The sequence below is a fragment of the Protobothrops mucrosquamatus genome, unplaced genomic scaffold (genome assembly GCF_001527695.2).
Source record: "Protobothrops mucrosquamatus isolate PMUCROS unplaced genomic scaffold, P.Mucros_1.0 scaffold804, whole genome shotgun sequence".
NCBI classification, from domain to species: domain Eukaryota; kingdom Metazoa; phylum Chordata; class Lepidosauria; order Squamata; family Viperidae; genus Protobothrops; species Protobothrops mucrosquamatus.
This window is the reverse complement of record NW_015387070.1, coordinates 385110-407102: the sequence shown is the minus strand read 5'-3', so window position 1 is coordinate 407102 and position 21993 is coordinate 385110. Positions and strand designations below refer to the sequence as shown.

At 42.4% G+C, this 21993-nt stretch overlaps 2 protein-coding genes across 2 annotated transcripts in view; one reads left to right on the top strand and one right to left on the bottom strand.

Annotated features, from left to right (window-relative positions):
* The first annotated feature begins 186 nt into the window (after positions 1-186).
* PLEKHA3 (pleckstrin homology domain containing A3) lies at positions 187-13914 on the top strand. The gene is made up of 8 exons (XM_015818850.1): positions 187-310; positions 4179-4295; positions 5363-5518; positions 7340-7476; positions 10117-10281; positions 11057-11100; positions 11723-11838; positions 13777-13914. Exons 1-8 carry the CDS (start codon positions 271-273, stop codon positions 13905-13907), a joined length of 906 nt encoding a protein of 301 aa, XP_015674336.1. The 5' UTR covers positions 187-270; the 3' UTR covers positions 13908-13914.
* Positions 13915-19352: 5438 nt separating this feature from the next.
* TTN (titin) overlaps positions 19353-21993 on the bottom strand; it is a gene marked incomplete in the record, with an annotated part of 304338 nt that continues 301697 nt past the window's right edge. The window contains 3 exon segments of the mRNA XM_015818849.1: positions 19353-20644; positions 20774-21055; positions 21831-21984. Coding sequence (XP_015674335.1) covers positions 20352-20644; positions 20774-21055; positions 21831-21984 — 729 coding nt within the window.

Below are 21993 nucleotides of genomic sequence, written 5' to 3'. Positions count from 1 at the left end.
ACCCAAAGGCGGCGGCGGCGGCGGCGGCGGCGGAGGAGGCTGCCCTTCGAGCTAAGCCTCTCAGCCCCTCGATGCCCATCGCGGATTCCGCCTCCTCCTCCTCCTCCTCTTCCTCCTGCTGCTGCTGCTGCTGCTGCTCTGCTGTCACCGCCGCCGGCGCCTTTGGAAGGCTGCGGGGCTGGAGAAGGGCCGGCCTTGCCGCCGCTGGTGCTGCTCTTGAAGGAGGAGAGGCGGGCGAGCAGGATGGTGCGCCAGGCGCGGCTCTGAACGATGGAAGGCGTCCTGTACAAGTGGACGAATTACCTGACAGGTAAGCTGGAAGGAGGCAAGGCGGGCTCCTGTCAGTGGCGCGTGGGGCTGGGCTGCCCTGTCCGTTGGCCTCGCGGCCTTCGGTTGCTGGTTCTGCTTTGAAGACGCCGAGGAGGAATAAAGGCGCCGCCTCTCTCCCGATATTCGAGCGAAGCAGGGGGAGGGGGGGGGAAGGACAGCAGCAGCAGCCGCCTCTGGAAGAGGGAAAGAGGCAAAGCCTTGCCCGGTCAAAGTCTTGTAAGAAGAGACAAGGCGGCTGGCTGACAAGAGTAGGCAACCTTGGCTCTTTTATGACTCGTGGACTTCAACTCCCAGAATTCCTGAGCCAGCCCTGCTGACTCAGGAATTCTGGGAGTTGAAGTTCACGAGTCATAAAAGGGCCAAGGTTGCCTACCCCTGGAGCAGTGGTTCTCAACCTTTTTAATGCCGCGACCCCAACCGGTCGTAAGTCGAGGACTAAACCGGTCGTAAGTCGAGGACTAAACCAGTCGTAAGTCGAGGACTTTCCCTGCCCGGGAGCGCCGCGCATGCGTGGTTCCGCCCCCTGTGCTGGCCGAGGCATAGCTGGCAAGCGGCAGAGACGGAGCAGGCCGACCACCAGCTGGCCCAGCCCAAGGGAGGTAAGGCACCCGCCGGAAAAGGGGAAAAATGGCGGGGAAAAAAATGGCGGACAAAAAAAATGGCGGACAGCCTTGCTTGGCGACCCCCATGAAATGGTCGATTGACCCCAAATGGGGTCCCGACCCACAGGTTGAGAACCACTGCCCTGGAGGGAGATGAAAGGCACAGCCCGGCACCTGTAGTTCTTTAGATGCTGGACTCCAACTCCTATCATTCCCAGCCAAGGGTTAGGAATGATGGAGCAGTCCATTCCTGCGCTGAAACGGCTTGTAATCCAGAGCGTAAAGTCCCTTGGCCCTGGCTTAAAGCAGGCTTCGGCATTTCAGCAGCTTAGTGGCTTGAGTACAGGTAGTCCTCGACTTACGACGGTTCATTTTAGTGACCGTTCGAAGTTACAGTGGCACTGAAAAAATAGGGACTCATATGACTGTTTTGCCCACTTTCGATCATTGCAGCATCTCTGGGGTGACACGATCAAAATTCAGACGCTTGGCAAATGACTCACATTTATGACGGTTGCAGGGTCCCAGAGTCATGAGGTCCCCTTTTGCGACCTTCTGACAAGCAAAGTCAACGGGGAAGCCAGAGTCACTTAAAATCGTGTTACTAAGTTAACTGCGGTGATTCACTTAACAGCTGGCAAGAAAGGCTGTAAAATGGGACAAAACTCATTTAACAAATGTTTCACTTAGCAACAGAATGTTTGGGCTCAGTTGTGGTCGTAAGTCGAGGACTACTTGCAGTAGATACCTTTTAAGCTTTCTACCTTGAATCTTTATTTCAGAAGAAAATCTACTTCGTTTCACTCTCTCCTTGTTTTATTCGCTCCCTAGATAATAGCGATTAGGTCTTTCTGGATGAAAAAATAATCAAAAGGGTATTTAAAATTGTCCTGTAATTGATCTCATTATTATTAGATGTATCAATGAGGAGGAACCACTTCAGGAAAGTTTGCACGTTTTAACATGAGTCATCTTGATGATACTTCCTGCATTTTAAGTGTACATTTTGTGTATGCTTCATCTCATAAGCTGAATTATCCTCAGGATGGATCTCATAAGAAGGCTTATGTTATAAATATAATATTACTGCTTATTAGATGCGATAGTTTGCTTGAAATAGTTTGGAATTTGGGGCCTTTGGTTAGGCATCTATTTATTGATTGTGGTTGGTATTTAGAATTTATTTACACAATTTATAGGCCACCTGATTCCCCACAACTTTGGGAGATTTATAATTTAAACTAAGGGGGAAAACATCAGAGTTGAATCATCAGACTTTTCTTGATGCTTATTTATTAGAAAGAAATACTTCGCTCTGCATCTTGTCAATACAGGTAGTCCTTGACTTACAACAGTTTGCTTAATGACCGTTCGGAGTTACAACAGCACTGAAAAAAGTGACTTATGACCATTTTTCACACTTATGACCATTGCAGCTTCCCTCATGGTCACATGATTTGCATTTGGATGCTTGACAACTGCCTCACATTTATGACAGTTGCAGTTTCCCAGGATTATGTGATTCCTTTTTGCAACCTTCTGACAAGCAAAGTCAATGGGGAAACCAAATTCACCTAACCGTGTTACTAACTTAACAGTGCAGTGATTCACTTAACAACTGTGGCAAGAAAGATTGTAAAATGGGGCAAAACCCTTTTAACAAATGTCTCACTTAGCACCCTAGATTTTGGGCTCAGTTGTGGTCATAAGTCAAGGACTACCTGTAATCTATAAAAGGCTATAACTAGACTCTGGAATTAAAGACATGCCCACACATATTCTGGAAGAGGTCATGCTGCTTCCATAATTTTACGAAGAAAACTACATAATTTACTCCATGAAGTCATTAGAGTAAAATTAGATTTGAAAAAAACCCAATATTTTTTTCTTTTATGGGGTCAGCTGAGGGCAAAAATTACCATGCTCTTTTGGGTTTAGCAAAGCCTTATTTGCATCCAGAATCAAACAGCTTTGCTGATTGGTGCAGTGAGAGCCATAAATTGCTTAATCAAGGCTTTGGCTTGACAACTGTGGCACTGCTTTTGGTTGATACTGTTGTCCCTTTCTTGTTCTGCTCTGTGCAAGTCTTTGGATTTCTGCAATATATGGAGTGCGTGGAGGATGTGAATCTGGATGAAAAGAAACTAGCTACATGACTCTAGTCTCTGGGGTTTGGGACCCCTGGATCTGAAGAGTTACTGTATTGCATTTTTGACACGGTTGCCGCACAATTTGGAGGACTTCCTGCACTAATGACTCCTGCTCAAAGAGCAGATGGCAATCATGTCCTGGGGAGGGGCCTTTGCACAGATTCAGCTTGTGTGTCAGCTGCACCGTTGTAGGACTTGGAGTTTCTGCTCATAGTCAGTCATGCCCAGGTCACTTCCCATTTTGGACTATTGCAATGCACCCTACGCAGAGCTGCTCTGTAAAGCCACCTGCAACTGGAAATTCTATCTAATCCAGAATTCAGCAGGGTGTGTAATTCTGGACACCTCACAGGTGAACCATGTTATACCACTATTGCTCAGCTGAATGGGCTTCTTTGAAGATTCTGCCTATCAGTTATCTTCCTCTCCTGGAGGACTTCTATCCACGTCACTAGATTGCAATAGGTGAAGTTCGCTGTAAGTCCCCCCCCCCCAAATCTGGTGGGTTCTAGAAAGCAAACCTTTCTTGTAGATGTGCCTAACTTGTGCATCTGCCTCCCCTCTGAAGTGTGCAGGGCGCCAAATCTTCTTGGCTTCCCAAAGGCTGCTAAGATGAGCCCTGTATTGGTGGTTTAATGATGGGATTGTTATAGTGCTTGATGGTATTAAAAGATTTTTCTTTGTTTGGATCTTATTATCTGTCTATTTGTTGTTTAGAAAAAGAAACCTATAATTTGTCTATTTGTTGTTAGCCACCTAGAGCTACTTTATATAATATGACAGCTGTATAAATCTTTGAAAACATCAGATGCCTAAACTTAACATGTCCATCTGTGCCAGCAGAGTGAATTGCAGAAGTGAAATTTATCAGCAATTTAAAGTTCTTTAGACGAGCTATTTAGGTCTTTCTATCTAATAAATATCAATTTTCAAAATGTAGGTTAGTCTATCTATGTTATTAAAAGGGCAGCATTTATTCCCAAACATAATGTGAATAAACCTGAACCTTGTTCTATATGAAGGATGGTGTTGCAGTGTATGTGAAAATTATATTTGTAGCAAAACAAATGAACACTGTTTTCTGCTATTTTCTTAGGTTGGAAGCCTCGCTGGTTTGTTCTGGATAACGGGATATTGTCCTATTACGATTCACAGGATGATGTTGGTAAAGGCAGCAAAGGAAGTATAAAAATGGCCGTTTGTGAAATCAAAGGTAAGATTGGCACTGTGGAATTTGCCTTTTATTTTGGCCTGTGCAGTTATCAGAGCTAAGGCGTGGTGGTGTACAGTTAGGCTTTTCTGGTTCTAAACTGTTTACTTGTAGGAACACACACTATGGAGCCATAGCAACTTTGGGGGAGAAGAAGGATCCTAAGAAATGGACATGAGCTCAATTCTGGAACTAAACATAGTTTTCAAGACTGAACATGTCCTTGAGACATCTTTTTCCTTAGTTTAAAAGTATGTCTGCTTCTGTTCCTGATTCCACTACGTCAGGGGTAGGCAACCTTGGCTCTTTTATGACTCGTGGACTTCAACTCCCAGAATTCCTGAGCCAGCCATGCTGGCTCAGGAATTCTGGGAGTTGAAGTCCACGAGTCATAAAAGAGCCAAGGTTGCCTACCCCTGCACTAGGTGTACCTGCCTTTGATGGCAATTTTTAATAAAACACAGAGAAACATCTAAGTAAGTGTAGTCTACCTTTGAATACAAACTCTTGAACCTGAAGAATGAAATATATGTTGATATCACAGAAGCACAGAGAGAACAGCACTAATTACATAAGTATACCCTTCTGTTATTCTTCTACAATGCCATGGGAGGGAGGGGTTAATGCAAGTGCATTTGTGCCTGTTAGCACTGCTTTGTCAATCCCATACCCAAAGTAATACATTTTATATTAAAAAAAACCTAAATTATTTATTTTTAAAAATCTTTTATTATATTGATTAAATTGTACATTGTCTAGAACAGGGGTAGGCAACCTTGGCTCTTTTATGACTCGTGGACTTCAACTCCCAGAATTCCTGAGCCAGCCATGCTGAGGGGAAAGGGAGAGGTTTCCATGCTGAGCCATGCTGGCTCAGGAATTCTGGGAGTTGAAGTCCACGAGTCATAAAAGAGCCAAGGTTGCCTACCCCTGCTCCAGAGCCTTTATATTTGGGAGATGGGCAGTTAAATTTGATATATGAATACATTTTTATTTAGCTAACACTTTTCTTATTCTAAGTGATTTTACAAAATGTATAAGCTTATTTTATGTTTTGTCTCTTTCCTAAGTTCATCCTACAGATAGCACCAGAATGGAGCTAATAATTCCAGGAGAACAACATTTTTACATGAAAGCTGTTAACGCTGCTGAGCGACAAAGGTGGCTAGTAGCCCTTGGGAGCTCCAAAGCTTGCCTGACAGATGCCAGAACTAAAAAAGAAAAAGGTGCCTATGTTTTCTAAAATATTATGGAATGGTTAAAAGTTACCTTCTTGAAACCCAAGTAGCTTCTTCAAAAACCATCAAAAGTACATGTAATGTTCGCTACTATTGCAAACGTGTAATTTTATTTCTTTTTCTTTCATGCTTAGAAAGCATCGTGATTCACTTCCTCTGTGTTGAACAGTAGGGGAGCTTTTGTAGCCATTATGGCTTTTCTTAACAGAATAACCGAGTTGGAAGGACTTCGGGGGTCTTCTAGTCCAATCCCCTGCTCAAGCAGGAAAGCCTATACCAGTGATGGCAAACCTATGGCACGCATGCCAGAGGTGGCACTCAGAGCCCTCTCTTAGAGCACACGCACCGTTGCCCCAGCCCCGCCTCCCCCCCATGGCCCCCTCCTCACCAGCAACCCCCCCTGGAGAATCGCCCCCAAGCACAGCCCGTGCGGAGCAGCGCAGCCAAGGACATGGCAGCAGGGCACTGGGGACAAGACTCTGCCCTCACGCCCCATCACGCGCAGTTGATGCTGTGGGGCGTGGGCAGAGGACGTGGCTGCCATGGCGCTGTTGGGATGCCTGGACGATCTGCGGTGGGCCGTGGAGGCGGTGGGTGGCCCTACAGGGGGTGGGGGTGGGATGGAGTGGGGCAAGGGGGAGGGGGGACAGGGCTGGAGTGGGGGCAGAGTGGGGGTGGTTTTTGGGCACTCGGTCTCTAAAAGGTTTGCCATCATTGGCCTATACCATTTGAGACAAGTGGTATACAGGGTGCTTCCTCTCCATCCCATCGTAAACATTTTGGGAATGTCAGTGTTAGAAATTAGCTGAGTGACATTGAAATTGCTAAAGTTTTTTCTCAGTTACCTGTATTCAGATCTGTTCCTTTTGTTGAGTTGATTTTGTTGAGGTGTTTTTACTTAAAAGTAAAACCCGCTGCTTTTGTGGATCCTGTTTCAGGGTGCACACAATTCTACTGCCCTGAGCAACAATGAATGTACAGATAGTCCTCGACTTATGACCACAATTGAGCCCAAATTTCTGTTGCAAAGCAAGACATTTATTAAGTGAGTTTTGCCCCAGTCAGTGACCTTTCTTGCCACAGTTGTTAAGTGAATCACCATTATCAAGTTAGTAACACAATTGTTAAATGAATCTGGCTGCCCCAATGACTGCTTGTCAGAAGGTCGCAAAAGGGGGCCTGGAACATTGCGACCATCTGAGTGAGTTGCCAAGTGCCTGAATTTTGATCATGTGGCCATGGTTGTAAGAGTAAAAAATGCTCATAAGTCACTTTCTTCAGTACTGTTGTAACTTTGAACGGTCACTAAGTGAACTGTTGTAAGTCAAGGACTACCTGCACTGTATGATAGACTAGAATGTGTCAGTCAGGTGAAGAAAACTTAGATAATAGTTCTTGGGATCCTCCCATTCAGAGAAGCCAGATACTTAGGAAGACTGCAGATTTCAGAGTCACTCTGCAGTTGGACATGAATAGTATAAATAAAGGAAGGCAAAATTGACCCATATACACTAATACTGTTTTCTGTGTAACATAGCATCTCCGCTTTCAAAGGAGCCAACACTGCCATCAGTCACTTTTGCAGGGTGCATCAAAACAGTTAGTTAGCATGCTCTACACACTTCGTAAACCCATTGGAAAAAATGGATTTATGAAGAACTACAAAACAGAGGTTAAATTGGAAATTGGCAAAAAGAGCAGTTTGCAAGGCAGTTTGAAAGAGATTAAATGTGAATATTGATTTTTATTTTTGAGGACGGTACTTATAACCACGATTAGTGAAGTTTCCGTTTTCTGATATTCTTCCAGAAATAAATGAAACCAACGAATCTCTAAAAACCAAAATGTCTGAACTGCGTCTCTATTGTGACCTCTTGATGCAGCAGGTCCATACAATACAAGAATATGTTCATCATGATGAGAATCATTCCTCACCTAGCATTGAGGTAATATATAATTGTTTGAAGGAGCTTTTATTCACCTATTTAAGTTCTTGGATTATAAAGATGTGTAACAGTATCATATTGGATCCATAGCTTTATCTGAGAGTACCTTAGTAGCCCATCACTGCCATACTACCAGTAATAATTGAATCTCACAGATATGCAGAATTGATTGAATATGCAGAAGTGCATATTCTGCATATTCAGATATGCAGAAGTGATTGAATCCACTTCAACTTCAGTAATAAAACCCAGAGAATCAAGGTTTTAATGTATCAGCAAAATATCCCATACAAGAAAGTTTGGCTACAAAAATGAAGACACATGTAACAAAATTGTCCCTGTATTTTCCTGTTTTGGATTCCAGTTACTAAGTTAGAAGCTGCACATATTTCCAAGTTATTTAACAGATGGAGCATTTCAGAGAACAAGTGCCTTTGAGATCTGAGTCCAGCTAATAATTTTATAAACTATAAAGAAATGTTGTGATATAATCAAATTTTGTTTTAAGTTCTGCAAAAAAATACCCCAACTGTTTCAACAGAGATACATTGGTTCATTCAGCAGCCCTATTATAATATAACATATGCAGTGAGACTACATTATGAAGTAAAATTGTTTTATTTATTTATGTATTTTATTTGTATCCCACCTTTATTATTTTTACAAACAACCTAAAGCAGTGAACATATACAATATATCTTATAAATTATAATAATTTATAAAACACTTAAAATAGTGTGGTGGAATAAAAATAGGAAAAGCCTCTTAACTAGTTAACCTTGTTGAAAATTGCATTTATTTCACCTAGATAACTAAAGGAATTCTAGACCATCTATCTATATCTTGTTTCATTGGTGACCTAATTTATATCAACCAGTGTCAGAAACATTTTTAGAAGTCATTAAACCAAGGTAATAAAAAAAATCAGTAAACAATTGTAAAGCGTATGGGTTAATATATCAAAATTATTACCGAATAATGTAGTCTTATCTACCCAATTTATAGATTAACCAGACAAAATCTTAACTCTTCTATTAAAATAAACTAGACGCACCTACCCCTAATCTTATTATCTATGAAATATAAAGCAACTTTTGGAGGCAATGGCTATTTTCTATTTCATCTCAATTACCACATTATCAACAATATTTTCAGAATTTCTGTTGACAAAATCAGGATGTTGAAGGGCTAATTATTTAAAAAGTATATGTAATTCATGTACTTTCTGTTGAGATTTTGTGTTGTAAATTAAAAGAAGAAAATACACTATTAGAATATGATGTAGTTGCTCAGTAAATGTATCTACTTAACCATAACATACTTAACCATTAAGGTATGAATATCCAGACTTTTCTGGAATCTATTTGCTTCAGATCAACAAATGCCTCCCACCTTATAAAACCTTTCTCAGCCTCTAAAGAAATAACTATTTGCTTCTGTCTATTTTGAAATAAAGCTATTACATCAGTTAGAAATCCAATATCATCAGAATCTTGGAAACCCTATAATATAAATTCACTTTTTGTTGATTGTAAAGTGAAAGGAAGTAAAAAGTACAGACCCAAGACCCAAATTATAATACACCTTTAAAAGATAGTGATTTTCGAATCAGTCTTCACACTTTATAAAAATCACAAATAATAAATTGTTATGTGTCATTTGTGTGTAAGTGTAAAAACCAGTAGCTCTTCTAGCCCCTTTTTGCACAGTTGTCTACTACAGTCAAAATCAGTTTCCAAAGCATGAAAACCATTAAATTTGTATTTAACAAATTGAGAGATCTTTGTGCTCAGGAGATGGACAATTAACAATTCTTTGATTTTTTTTCTGTAAGGTTGATTAGTTGCTGTGATAATACCATCCTGAATAATTGCTTTTACAATCTTCTATATGAAAGCAGGCTGGGGGGGGGGAATGCCATCCGTGCTGCAATGGAAAAGAGAAATAAAATCTGGCATCTCTTGTTCAGGGGATGCATTTCAGGTTCACTTGCAAGAAACATAAACATTGACTCACAGAGTTAATGTTAGAGGCCATTTAGCTCAGAGTTCCCCAACCTTTCCGGAAGGAAAGGGAGCAGTAGGGAAATGTGCCTGTGCGCAGCTCCACCTGCGTGACGGTGGCAGTACTAGCGCCCCCGCTCATGCGCAAATGGGGCAGCTAGTGCCCACACAGCGATGCTATCGCAACTGGGGTGGGGCTCGCCAGCTATTCCTGGTGGCCAACAGGCCGTGGCCCGCCCATAGGTTGGGGACCCCTGATTTATCTCATTAGCTCCAACTCCTTGCACTGTTCATGTGCTCCTGTATTGATAATGAATATGTTGGCTGGAGCTTCTCCAGTTTGCCAACATCTGGAAAGCTGCCTGTTCTTCTCTCTTTTTAAATATTTAAAGTAATAATTTTATCATGTCATAAAGTTTACCACAACAAAAATGTCTGAGGTGGTACAGTCAACATCTGCACCCTACCTAGCCATTGGAAAAATATTTGGTGTTCATCAAAGTAAGTTAAGTCCCTACAAACCAGCAGTTACAATTGCTGGTTTATAGTTAAATTACAGTTAAATTGGTGAAAAGATTTGCTAGGAAACATTTTGCTCTAAGAGTTTACAATATCTGCTCTTTCCTTTTGTTTTCAGAATATGAATGAAGCTTCTTCCTTGCTCAGTGCCACCTGTGACACGTTTATCACAACACTTGAAGAATGTGTGAAAATTGCAAATGCCAAATTTAAGCCAGAGATGTTTCCGTTGCCTCATCCTGATCCTTTAGTTTCTCCTGTGTCTCCTTCACCTGTGCAAATGGTTGGATATTCTTTAATGTCAAACATTCCTAGGATTTGGGGAACTTTGGGAGGGAGCAATAGGGGATAAGCTAGCATACAGTTCCTCAGTGTTGTCCTTGTACAGGTCACCAGGCTAGGCTTCTGCCATCAGTTATGAAAGTCTCAAACCTTACAGGAAACCTTGCCTTTAGAAGCATGTACTTCTGATAACAAGCTTGCATGTTGTGGAGGATATTACCACATACTTTTACTGTCCAGTAATATTTGTCTATGGGCAAAAAAACCAAGATTACCTATGGCAGGCATGTCAAACTCACGATGTCACGTGACGTCGTGAGATATATCACGACTTTTTCCCCATTGCTGGCAATGGGGTGGGTGCGGTTTCGTCATGACGCATCTAGCCTGCGGGCCGGCAGTTTGACATGCCTGACCTATGGAGTTTAATGGAAACTGAGGACCTCCATGGATGACTAGTCCCAGCCCTAAACTGTTCTGACCTTCCAAGCAGCCATGGTTTCTTCTTCTCCTTTGCTTAAAATAGTGCTTCCAGGTCTCCTTGCCCTTGGGAAACTAAATACTTAAAAACAACAATAAAAACAATAATTATTTTTTAATTCTGATGTTATAAATCTCATTTGCTTTCAGATAATACATATTCCTCCTCTGTAAATTCTGAAAAAAACATTTTAAATACATATTTTTAAAATAATGTTTCATTAGAAATGGACTAAGATACAATTAGTATTTCAAAATTTATAATAACCTGCTTTACTACTTACATTATTTTTTAGATGAAACGTTCTGTTAGCCATCCTGGAACTTGTACCCTTGAGAGGTAAGTATGAAGTTGTGATTAAATAATTACTATTTCAAAATCAAACAAATTAGAACCAAAATGTTAAAGATTCACTCATCACATTGTGAAATATTGCCCGATCCCAAATCAATGGGAACAGTCCATGGTCTGGTAATTGAAATTCACAGCCTGTTGCTTCATATAATCTCACATTAATTTTGAAAAAATGTAGTTCTGGTGAGTTTCTCTTACATGATATAATTGAAAATTAATTCATGACTAGATTGAATTCAGTATGATAGTTCTGTCTTGTACAGGCAGTCCTCATTTAGTGACTGTTCACAGTTATGACCTTGTAAGTCAGGGCACTCAAAAGTGAGATATCACATGACTGACTGATGTACTATGGTACTCCGAGCACTCTCTTTGCGGTTGTTAACCAAGAATTGCAGGTTGATAAATAAATACTTGCCCCAATCCAAGCCATTCTGGGTTCGGTCCCTCCCAGCCCCAAGCCTCAGTAAATTAAGGGACTGTCTCCAACTCACCCCATCCACCCAGCTCTACCCTAACTCTACCCTTTGGCCACCCTACACCCAGAACTGCCAGTTTGCCCCAGCAAACTGAATATGTCATAACTTGTGCAATACTCTAATTTTAGGAGTAGTCGCTTTGGAAAAGAACCAAATGTATCTTCCCATCAGCTTTCCCACCGGTGGAGAAGAACAGTCTCAGATACAGAACCTTCCATAGATGTTCCCTTTGAAGATACAGACAGTAAGGACATACTACCTTGTGGATGTTGTCATTTGTACTCATTTTTTTACATCTTAGCCTGTGTTTTTGCTAGAATAACAGTAAATCTCAAACTAAGTTACAGTAACTCTCTTGCACTACACTTGTTCAATTAAGATGGATTCAGTAGTTTGTTAAAGATAGAGAACAGGCACAATGCTGTAAGTAGCGAAAAAGTGCACATGAAACACTGAAGTGGTGATTCAGAGACATATTTTTCCTAACTTTAATGATGTTAAGCAATGGCAATTTTCTTATATAGCAGATGTACCTTAAGTTAAAATTAAACTCAGTGGTATTTCTTGTGGTGTGAAGAAGGAAGATCAGGATGAAGAATCGGACAGTGTGAGGACTCAAGCCTCTTTTGTAGCCTCTCATCTCTGTCTGACTGCAATGACTGAAAGTCCAACGCAGTGTGTTTCCCATTTGGGGGTGAGATAGTTTTAAGAAGCGAGGAAAGCCAGCCCCCCCATGCCTCTGTAGGAAAAACTGAGGGAAAAAATAAATAAAATCCTTCTCTTACTCTTTCATGTGACATGATCCTGCCACTATAATCACTGCTTCTGCCCAGTTGTGCAGTCCTGACTTACAAAGGCAGTCCATTCCTGTGGTCAGTTTTCTGAATTGCACACAGGATTCCCAACACCTGGGGCTGGGTGCTAGTTGAGCTTTTAATGGGATCTCATACCTGAGCAGGTCCCAGTGCACTAGCTTTCTTCAGAAGGGATCTAACTCTGAAATGTGATTTACTATATATGTAGGACTTCGATCTTGGGATGATTTCTTGGTATAGTACAGACATGTCAAACACAAGGCCCGGGGGCCAGATACGGCCCGCGACATGGTTTCATGTGGCCCGCGAAGCCATCCTGCAAACAGTGAGGGAATGGCCCCCACTGCCTTGCCCCGGCCGCCTGGGATCCAATGTACAATTTTATGGTGCCATCTATGCTGAAACGCATTCAGTTTTAGCTCCACAAGGCCGTCTGGAAACAGTGAGGGACTGGCCTCTGCCGTGTCAGCCCCGGCCCCTGGGTGGATGCTGGGGAGGTGTCACCCTTCGTGAGGAATGAAGAAATGCACTATCGCCTGGAAGTGGCGAGCAAATGGCCCTCACCTACTTCACATATCCGGTTTGATGGGCTCCGGGGGAGGGGTTTCGGCAGGCTCTTCCAGTGGACCATGCCTTGGCGCTTGCCCTGGTCCCACCCCCTTCTGCCAGAGACCCTCAGATCTGTCCCACTCCTGCCCAGGCTCCCATAGGCCCCCTTGATGCGAACGATGTAGAGCTGGCCATGCCCACCCAGTAGGCCGTGCCCACCCTGGCCACACCTACCCGGCCCCCGAAGACAACTGCAATGCTGATGTGGCCCTCAATGAAATTGAGTTTGACACCCCTGGTATAGTATAAAATATATGGCAATGGGAAGGTTGGCATACCAAAGGCTGTTGCTAGTCTAAGTAAAAGCAATAGAAGAAAATACTCGTAACTCAGGGCTGAACTGTGGAGCCCTACTGAATTTCATCAGCCAACTGGGTAACATTTAGGGAGTAGGGTACACTGACAGGGCAAGGCACTGTATATAAACAGAGAGCAAACCCCACTACCTTTCAGCAACGAAGATGTTACCCAGTTGGTTAATGAAATGTCTAAAAAAAACCACCACCAACCAAGTTCAGAGAGCATCAAAGACTCTACAGGTAGATAATGCTTGCTTAAGTGGACAAGTATCTGGCCTAAGAGTTTCCTAGGTATCTGTCCACATGAAGCAAAACCTGCCAGGGAAGAGTAGAGTTAAGGCTTCATTTGGAACATCTTTCCTTTGTTCACAGCCCTGTGATTCAGATAACGATAACGTCTCCTTGTATGAAGTAAGCAAAGAAGGGCAACTTGACTGAGGTGTGCTTTTCATGTTGCAGGACTAGCAACATTCAATTCTAGAGGAGCCCTCAATGGAGGTTTGGCACCACCAGCTGTTCCTGAAGCAAAGCTGTTGCTGTCTCAGAAAGCCAGAGTAGCCGAAGAGACTCTTTCTGAGCCAAGCTCCTGAGGAAAGAGAAGACCCCCGCTTCCTCTGAGTAACGCTATGCAAAAGCTGCTGTAATTCTGCTCTTATCTTGGGGGAGTAGTAGTCCCCTATGTGAAGGTTTCTCTCTGCACTTTATAGAATAATGTAAAAACTATCTTGGACGTGTATTTTATCTTTATATAGTTGACTTGCAAAAGTATTTTCCTAAAAAGAAAATTTCAGTTTGGGTATTTTTTAATATAGATAGGTGGATGCATCTTTGTAAATACTGCTCTTCTTTTTACTGGGTGTGATAGTCAGACCAGCCTTGAGAAACAGGTTTCAGATCTAGAATAGGGAAAACCTTGTGCCCTGGATTGATCTGCTGAATTTAATCTCAGAGTTGCTTTACCAGAAATGTACTGTATTCCTCTGAGGACGGTCTCTTTCCCACTAATGTCAGTGGCAATCCATCATATTGTAATGGCACTTTTATTTCAGGACAAATTTGTGGTGGTGTTTGTGAAAAGAAAGAGATGGTTCCTAAAAGGTATCTCATAAGTAATCTCTTGCCCAACACTGTCTTTTTTATTTTAAAGATAACAGTCTAGATTCTTAAAGTATATCTGAAATTCCATTGAACAAGGTAGAAGGTCAGTGAATCAGAGGGAATATTTCAGCCAAAATTAAACACTGAGTTCCACCAGTGCTATCAAGTGAAACGGATATGCAGAGATTTGATAATGCTTAATTTAATTAGACCTTAGCTGATTAATTAAATCCCAGCCTAATCATTCAAAGCATCTGCCTTTTTTTCTTTAACTTGCACCCAAAAATATAGCCAATCAGAAATATGTCATGGATGTGCAGTATTTTTCTAAGCACGCATATAAAATATGTGATTATGAGGCATTATGCTATACACTGGTTAAAGATATTTTAACATTTAAAAAAATACGTATTCCTTTTTGCACTATAAAATACCTATTTATTGTTATTGTGATAAAGAGATAAGAAGACGGGCTTAATTCTTGTTGAGGAGATTTTTCTCACTAAATATGCCTTGTGGCAGTGTTTGCTTGTTTGTTTTTTCAAGTTAATTGGGCAGAATCCATCCAGTGTTGGGGTTTACAACCTCAAGTAAAGGCATATTTTAATCTTCTTGTGTTAAACAATGCTTCCTTTGCCTGGACTGACAAACCCCCCCCCCCCAACTTTTCTTTTTTAGTTCCGGGCAAAAATAATATTCAGTGTGTCTTTTCACCAAAGTTTTTTTTTTAATTTAATGCTGCTTTATAAAATCTGTTCTTCAGCTGCTGTTGTAATGTATTTGTGTTTGCAGCAGAACATGTATGTTAATGATCCTTTATACCAAAGGGAGGGTGGCTTTTGCTGTGGTGAGCAGATAAATACAGCAAGAATCCTTTCTTCTGTTCACTCCCTGCAACTTGCTTCTGTCGATGCTTGGAGGCCAAGTTCTAGCTAAAATACGTAGCAGCCATCTATGGCAGGGGTCCCCAACCTTGGCAGCATTAAGACTTGTGGGCTTCAACTCCCAGAATTCCTCAGCCAGCATGGCTGAGTTGAAGTCCACAAGTCTTAAAAGTTGCCAAGGTTGGGGACCCCTGGTCTATGGTACGTCATGGGCCCGGTTGGTCCAAAATCGCTCTGGCGGTGCCGCTCTGTTCCTGCCACAGCAAAGAGGAAAGATGGGACTTGAAGTTCAGCGATGTTTGCACAGACATGTCGGAGGGGTTGCGTCCAAAGTTGTTAAGTGTTTTGAAATGTATATTCTTGTTTTTTTATTCACTTTGGAATAGATTTAGTTAATAATGTATTGACCATGGAGCACTTTTTTTTAAAAAATAAAATAAAAATGGCTTTTTTTTCAAAAAAAAAAGTAATATAAGTGTTCAATAAATGCAGTTTTTACACAGGCATTCTCTCTTTTTTTTAAAATCCAGCCTTTTTTTATAATTGCCTAAATTTTGACCAACTGTCATTAGATTGCAAGGATACAAGCAGCTTAATGTAACTTGGTGCTCCTCTGATGCATTCGATTGAAGCTTATACAGTGCTCCAGGCAGCATAGCTAATGGACACCTCACCCAGGTGGATTGAGGGGCAATGTGGGTAGGACCCTGACTCCCATTTGCTAGCTCTCTAAGTCTGCACTCAAAACAGCAGATACAACTCCTATTCCTAGCCAGGGCATCTAAGGGCTACACTGGGGGCAGGGGACTGATGGCAAGAGTAGCCCAGGAGAACATGTCATTGTTGAATTGGCCTACAAATCACTGCTGCTTCCAGAACCCCAGCAGGGTTCTGGACTCAAGAAACCCAATGATAATGCTTGAGAGACCAAAATGCCCTATTTGCAAGCCTATATGCCCTCATTGTAAGCTTTTGGGTGTTTTCATGCACAACGGACCTGGGGTTGGGGACCCCTGCTCTACAGTACTTCATTTTATAATAATGGCTAAAATACTTGAACAAATTGGCATCACAAAACTGCTCAGCAGCTACACATGCAAACAAGGGCAGGTTTATAATTATTTTTGCACTTAACACCAAACTGCACTGGGTCCTGTTTGCACTGTATTAGAGACTGCTAATCCTCTCCATCAGTGAATGGAAGAGCAGAGATGGTAAAGCTAAAGGCCTGTGCTCATTTTTGTTTCCAAGAGGTGCAATTGTGTTATTTTTCCTTTGGTTCTGGTGTTGTCTTAAACTTTTCCACTCTAAGACTGAGCATATATTTAAAGTTCAACTTTTATGAGTAATGAACTCTGTCACAGAGGTGACTTTCTCATTTTGGAAAAAAAAATGCAGAATGAGTTTGGTAATCCTGTGAGTGAAACACTTTCAGGTTTCAAACATCACCCCCAGATTTCGATTGCAAATCACATGCGACTTTTGCAATTTTGAACAAAAACAAGCAGTACGTGTAAAAAATCCCCCACTCTCCTGCTGCTTCCTTTCCTGGTAGAAAAATGCAAGGCAGGATTCTCACATATTTAACAACGGAGTGATGAAGGAAATTCCCTTTCCTGTTAAGCACTTTTTGCTTTCATGCCATTATATTTTATTTAATTTTTTCCTTTTATGAATTAGGGATGTGTACCAGGAATAAAGTATGTAGACTTCAGACATGTCAAACACAAGGCGCGCAGGCCAGATCCGGCCTGTGGAGGGCCCTGATTTGGCCCCCGGGGCTGTCCCAGAAATAGCAAGGGACCAGCCCCTGCTACCCCAGCACTGGCCCACCCCACCCCAGCTCGGTGCCCCCCCCCAGCGCACACATGAAACAGCAAGCGCTCATGGGCTGGTGGTGCGCAACAGCAGCTGCAGGTCATTTGCCTCACCCCGCCCCTCCCCTCCCAGCCTAACACATCACGCCCAGCCACGCCCTGCTTTGCCAGGCCTCTCCTTGTCCAGCTCTGCTTTGCCACACCACGCCTTTCCTTGCTCAGCCCATGGCGTTCTGTAAGCCTAGCACCCCAGGACATGCCCAGCTTGTGGGATGAAAGGCACGGAGGTGGGAATGTGTGGTGGCACAAGCCAAGTGTTGGCTAGCTCCTGGTTAGGTCACCCTCTCCGTCAAGTGGTAGGGCCTGAGAGGGGAACACAGCACTCACACCAGATTCAGAGCCGCAGCCTGGAACTGCCAATGGCTGGCAACATGTGAGCCTCTGTGGCGGCTGGAGAGAAAGGGTGAGAAGGAGGAGAAAGCAGGAAGGGTTTCTCTGTGTGTGTGTGTATGTGAGGAGGAGGAGGAAGCCAAGGTGTTACAAAAAAGGGGAGCTTCCCCCTTTCTCCCCCCTCTTTTTTTTAACCTCCCACTTCGTTCAGGTAAAGCTGGAGGAAAACAGAGAGAAGGGGGAGAAAGCAGAGAGAGTTTTTGTGTTTGAGTGAGTGAGAGAGAGGGAAAGAGAGAGAGAGAGAGAGAGAGAGAGAGAGAGAGAGAGATTGAACCAGCAGCTATTGTAAAGCATCACCAGCACTGCTTAAAACAATATTAAAAGTGTGTATTTTATGAAAGAAAAATAGTAGTAGTAATTTACTTAATGCTGTTTGACCATTAAATATGTTGTTGTTCTACATATGTCTGGCTGAACAGTGTGTTTGGAGTTGCCTCTAAACAGGTGAGGGATGCACTGTTCATATTTTCCTTGGGAGAAAGTTCTATAATTGGGGTGCTGTCTCTGAGAAGACTCTGCTCGTGGCCACTGTTCTATAAACCAAGCCAGGGGGACATCTGGTCTAAATGGATGGTAAACAAAGATGATTAGAGGGCTGGAGGTTAAAACATATGACAAATGTTTGTGGGAATTGGGTATGTCTAGCTTAGTGAAAAGGACCAGGGATGGTGACATCATAACATCTTGTTATTCTTTGAGAAAAGTGCTGCCAACCTCTCCCCCTCCCCTTGTCCCTTCCTGGGCACAGAGAGAGGGAGGGAAGGAAGGAAGGAAGGAAGGGGGGGGAGGGAAACAGGAAAAAAAAGGAAGGAAGAAGATGGGAATGAAAAGGAGGGAGGCAGGGAAAGGGGAGGGAGGAAGGAAGGAAGGAAAGAGGGAGATTGGAATGAGAGGGAGGGAGGGCTTGAGGAAAGTCCTGCCTTAGCATTTGGCCACCAGCAGCCTTGTTGCCCTTTCGCCATCCCCTGGTGGTCTCCTATCCTATTGCTGAGGATGCTTTGGTTACAAAGCCAGGTCTCCTCGCATGGAGAGGGAGTGGGCCTTCCTCTGACCCATGCACTTTGCCCTCCTGCACCCACCATGAGCAACTTGGCCAAGGAGAGTGAGCACAGCAACCGCAGCCTCAAGAAGGAGGTAAGCACAGCTAGGTGCCCCCTTGGGGAAGTGCGGCTGGGCTGGGCTAGGCAGGGCTGTGGGGTCCTGGTGCCGTGGGAGCTCAAGGGCCGGACTAGGCGCTTGACCTTCACTGCCCAGGGCTCTGGGAAGTTTGTGCCACTGTCCAGGGCCCCCCCTGCATAGCCTGAGAGGGACAGTGAGGCTCCTCCAGTGGACCATACCCAGCGCTCATCCTGGTCCCACCCCCCCTTTGCTGGAGACCCTTGAATCTACCCCAGTCCTGCCCTGTCCTGCCCAGGTGCCCCTGACACGAGTGCCATTGAGCTGGTCATGCCCACCCAGTAGGCCACCCCCATGCCAGCCACACCCACCCGGCCCCCTGAGGGCAACCACAATGCTGATGTGGCCCTCAATGAAATTGAGTTTGACACCCCACTTTAAAGGGTTCATTTTGTGTAGGTATAAGATTAAATATTTAAATAGGAGAAACTGTGTCTGACAACAATCCAAAATCATGTAGCTGAATTTCACAATGTTAAGGAACTGAAGGATCATTTACAGTTTCTGGATCATGGGTTACCCTCCTTCCTCACTAACAAACAGAGGTTGAAAGTAGGAATGCAGTAGAACACAGAGGGAAAAGAGAAGAAGAACCAGGACACAGAGGTGGTAATGTGCAGTGGCATGCTTTATTTAAAAGGAACACTATCTCAAGGAGGTTCAGTAAAATAGCTAAGGGCTCACTAACAGTTTACTACTTATGAAACTAAACTAAATTGATATCCAGGGCCAAATGTGATGTTATAGCAACAGTTTACATTTTCTTTAAACTGTGGTTCAGAACTTAGTTGCCCGGACTTGACATTATCTACCTAAATACTAACACTATTACACAATCACTGCATCCAAGGAACCTCCAAGAGTTGGCACTGCTTCTGTCCATGAGTTCCTAAACAGCTTCATTCAACAACGGGATAGCCAGGTGATGTTACTTTTTTTGTAAAGCTATTCAGGCAGTCATTGTGCCAGAAACAATGTATAAAGAGGCGATGAACAAAATGCTGGCCGCTGACATTTTGTTCCATCTATGGTCAATCAGTCATGAGCAAAATAAAGTTTGACTTTGATCAGACCCAACATAAGCTATTAGAGTGGGGCTTACAGGAGGGTAAATGCAAACCTCACCAATGGCTTATGTGTCTGATTGCAAATAAATTCATGCACGCATGAAACGTGCACAGCATCATCTCTTAGGTGTCAGGAAAGGAGTCTTCAACAGGGAGCCTCTCTACCTGTTGAGGCAATCTTAGACATCAACTTTGTGTTGAGGCACCAATATTAGTTCAATGTTGAGCAGGGTATTCGTTCCGTCAGAAACTTTCTCCTACCAACGGTTCCAAAAGTTACATTTTCAAATGTCATAAAATAAATGGTACAAATCTCCATAACCGTTATCGTCGGCTATATACAGTATGTACATGTCACATGAAAAACTATGTTTTAAAGTCACCTAACGATGACTATAAGTCATAGTGTAATTTCTAGGATCTTGTCTCGTTCAGGAAGGTATAAAAATACTATTTTAAAAACTATATATTTACAGATCAGTTATTTGAGTCAATATGAGTCACTTGGCAGAAGTCAAGTGCAAAGAAAATAATTGCACTTTCTACATTGATCGAATGTTAATGTTCACAGTGGCAGAGTCAATGCCAAAGTCATTTTCTAAATTCAGCGTGTAAAGGCCCTCATCCTTCTTCTGGACATCCATTATGATAAACGTGGTTAAATCTTCACAGGTTTCAATATGGAATCTGCCCCCCTGACTAGAAATATTTTGCCCTCTGCGGGACCAAGTTATTTCAGGAGCAGGTTCTCCAGAAAAAGCACAGGAGATGGTCAGCACCTTTCCTTCCTCGATGGAGATATCACTTGGAAGCGCTTCGATTTTGGGAGGTATCCCTTTGCAAAACAAGAAAAAAAAAGTTGATAATTAATTTTCAGTGGAGGTTCTGACTTCATTGGGAAGGGAGGTATTCTAAAGGAAGTAGCGGGGGTTTCTCTAGCTCTACATATAATTGTATTGCTCACCTCTCATACCAGATTTAAGCAAGCTACTAGTTGAACTGTCCATTTGGGTCAGACTAGATTTCCCCGTTACACTGCTGGAGCTCATCTCTACAAAGGATTCTTTCATGGAAGACATGCTTTTGGCTGACATGCTTGCAAATTTCATTTCAGTCATACTGCTACTGCTGAACGAAGCTTCTTGTTTAGAAGCGGACATTTGAATTGACTGTGAAGAAAAACTCTCCTGCATGCTCGCTTCACCACTTCTCAACACTACCTCTTTTGGAGATTCTTCAATTAGAGCTGTGGAGCGTAGCAAACATACATGGAAAAAAAGAACCAATGACACCACATTAGCTGGTAAAGACGCATGTTCTCCAATGACTTTATGAAAAGAAACAGGAATGACTTGCAATTTGAGGAAAACTGGTTTTCGACATAAGGTTCCAATAACGGATAATAATGCAAGAATGCTCTTTTTCCCCTCTCTATCTTAAATAAATTATTGTTACAATGATCAGGAAAATATAACTTAAAATTACTAAGTCAAATTATAATTACTAAAGAATTGTGAAGAAATGCTTAGAATGGTGCTTTGTTCTCTTTATTTATATTCATTGAAAGCACCATTAAAAAATACCACAGTTTTCCTTAAATACAAGTCTATGTACAAATAGATAGCAAACACAAAGTAACCCAATGGTTCCTCGGATATGTACAACCTTATATTTTATCTGAAAACTTCCAATACTTTTTAAAATCCTGAAGGCTGTGCACCTTTTGGAATTTAATATTGTTGAGAGTTTTTTAATCGGTTATCACCAGAACCAAGGGGTTAATAGCCAAGATATGTTAGGATACTTGAAAGCTTTATGGCAACACTGAGCTGGCATGAAATGTTTTCTTAAATATTTATTATACGCTTATTTAAATATAGTAACATCCTCATTTATATTGCACTTTAGATTCAGTCCATAAAGTGGTACTTCATTAAAGAATTCACAAAGTCAGCTGCTTTTCTTATATCACTTAAGTCTTAGTGCCATTAAGGGAAAACTGGAAGACAAAATAAACTTACAAAGGACGGTCAAGGATGCTGTTGCAGAGCATTGCCCATGAAAATTTTTTGCTTTGACTGTGTATTTTCCACTATCGCTCAATGCAGCATTTTGGATTGCAAGAGAATAAATATTCTTCGAACGATTCACTTGGATGTTGGATGAGAGAGCAATCTGATAACA

What these genes read in the sequence shown, in the direction of transcription:
- PLEKHA3 (XM_015818850.1), top strand. Translation starts at nt 271, where the DNA reads ATGGAAGGCGTCCTGTACAAGTGGACGAATTACCTGACAG. An exon ending in GGCCGTTTGTGAAATCAAAG is followed by an intron (nt 4,296 to 5,362) that starts GTAAGATTGGCA and finishes CTCTTTCCTAAG; the next exon opens with TTCATCCTACAGATAGCACC. An exon ending in CTCCTTCACCTGTGCAAATG is followed by an intron (nt 10,282 to 11,056) that starts GTTGGATATTCT and finishes ATTATTTTTTAG; the next exon opens with ATGAAACGTTCTGTTAGCCA.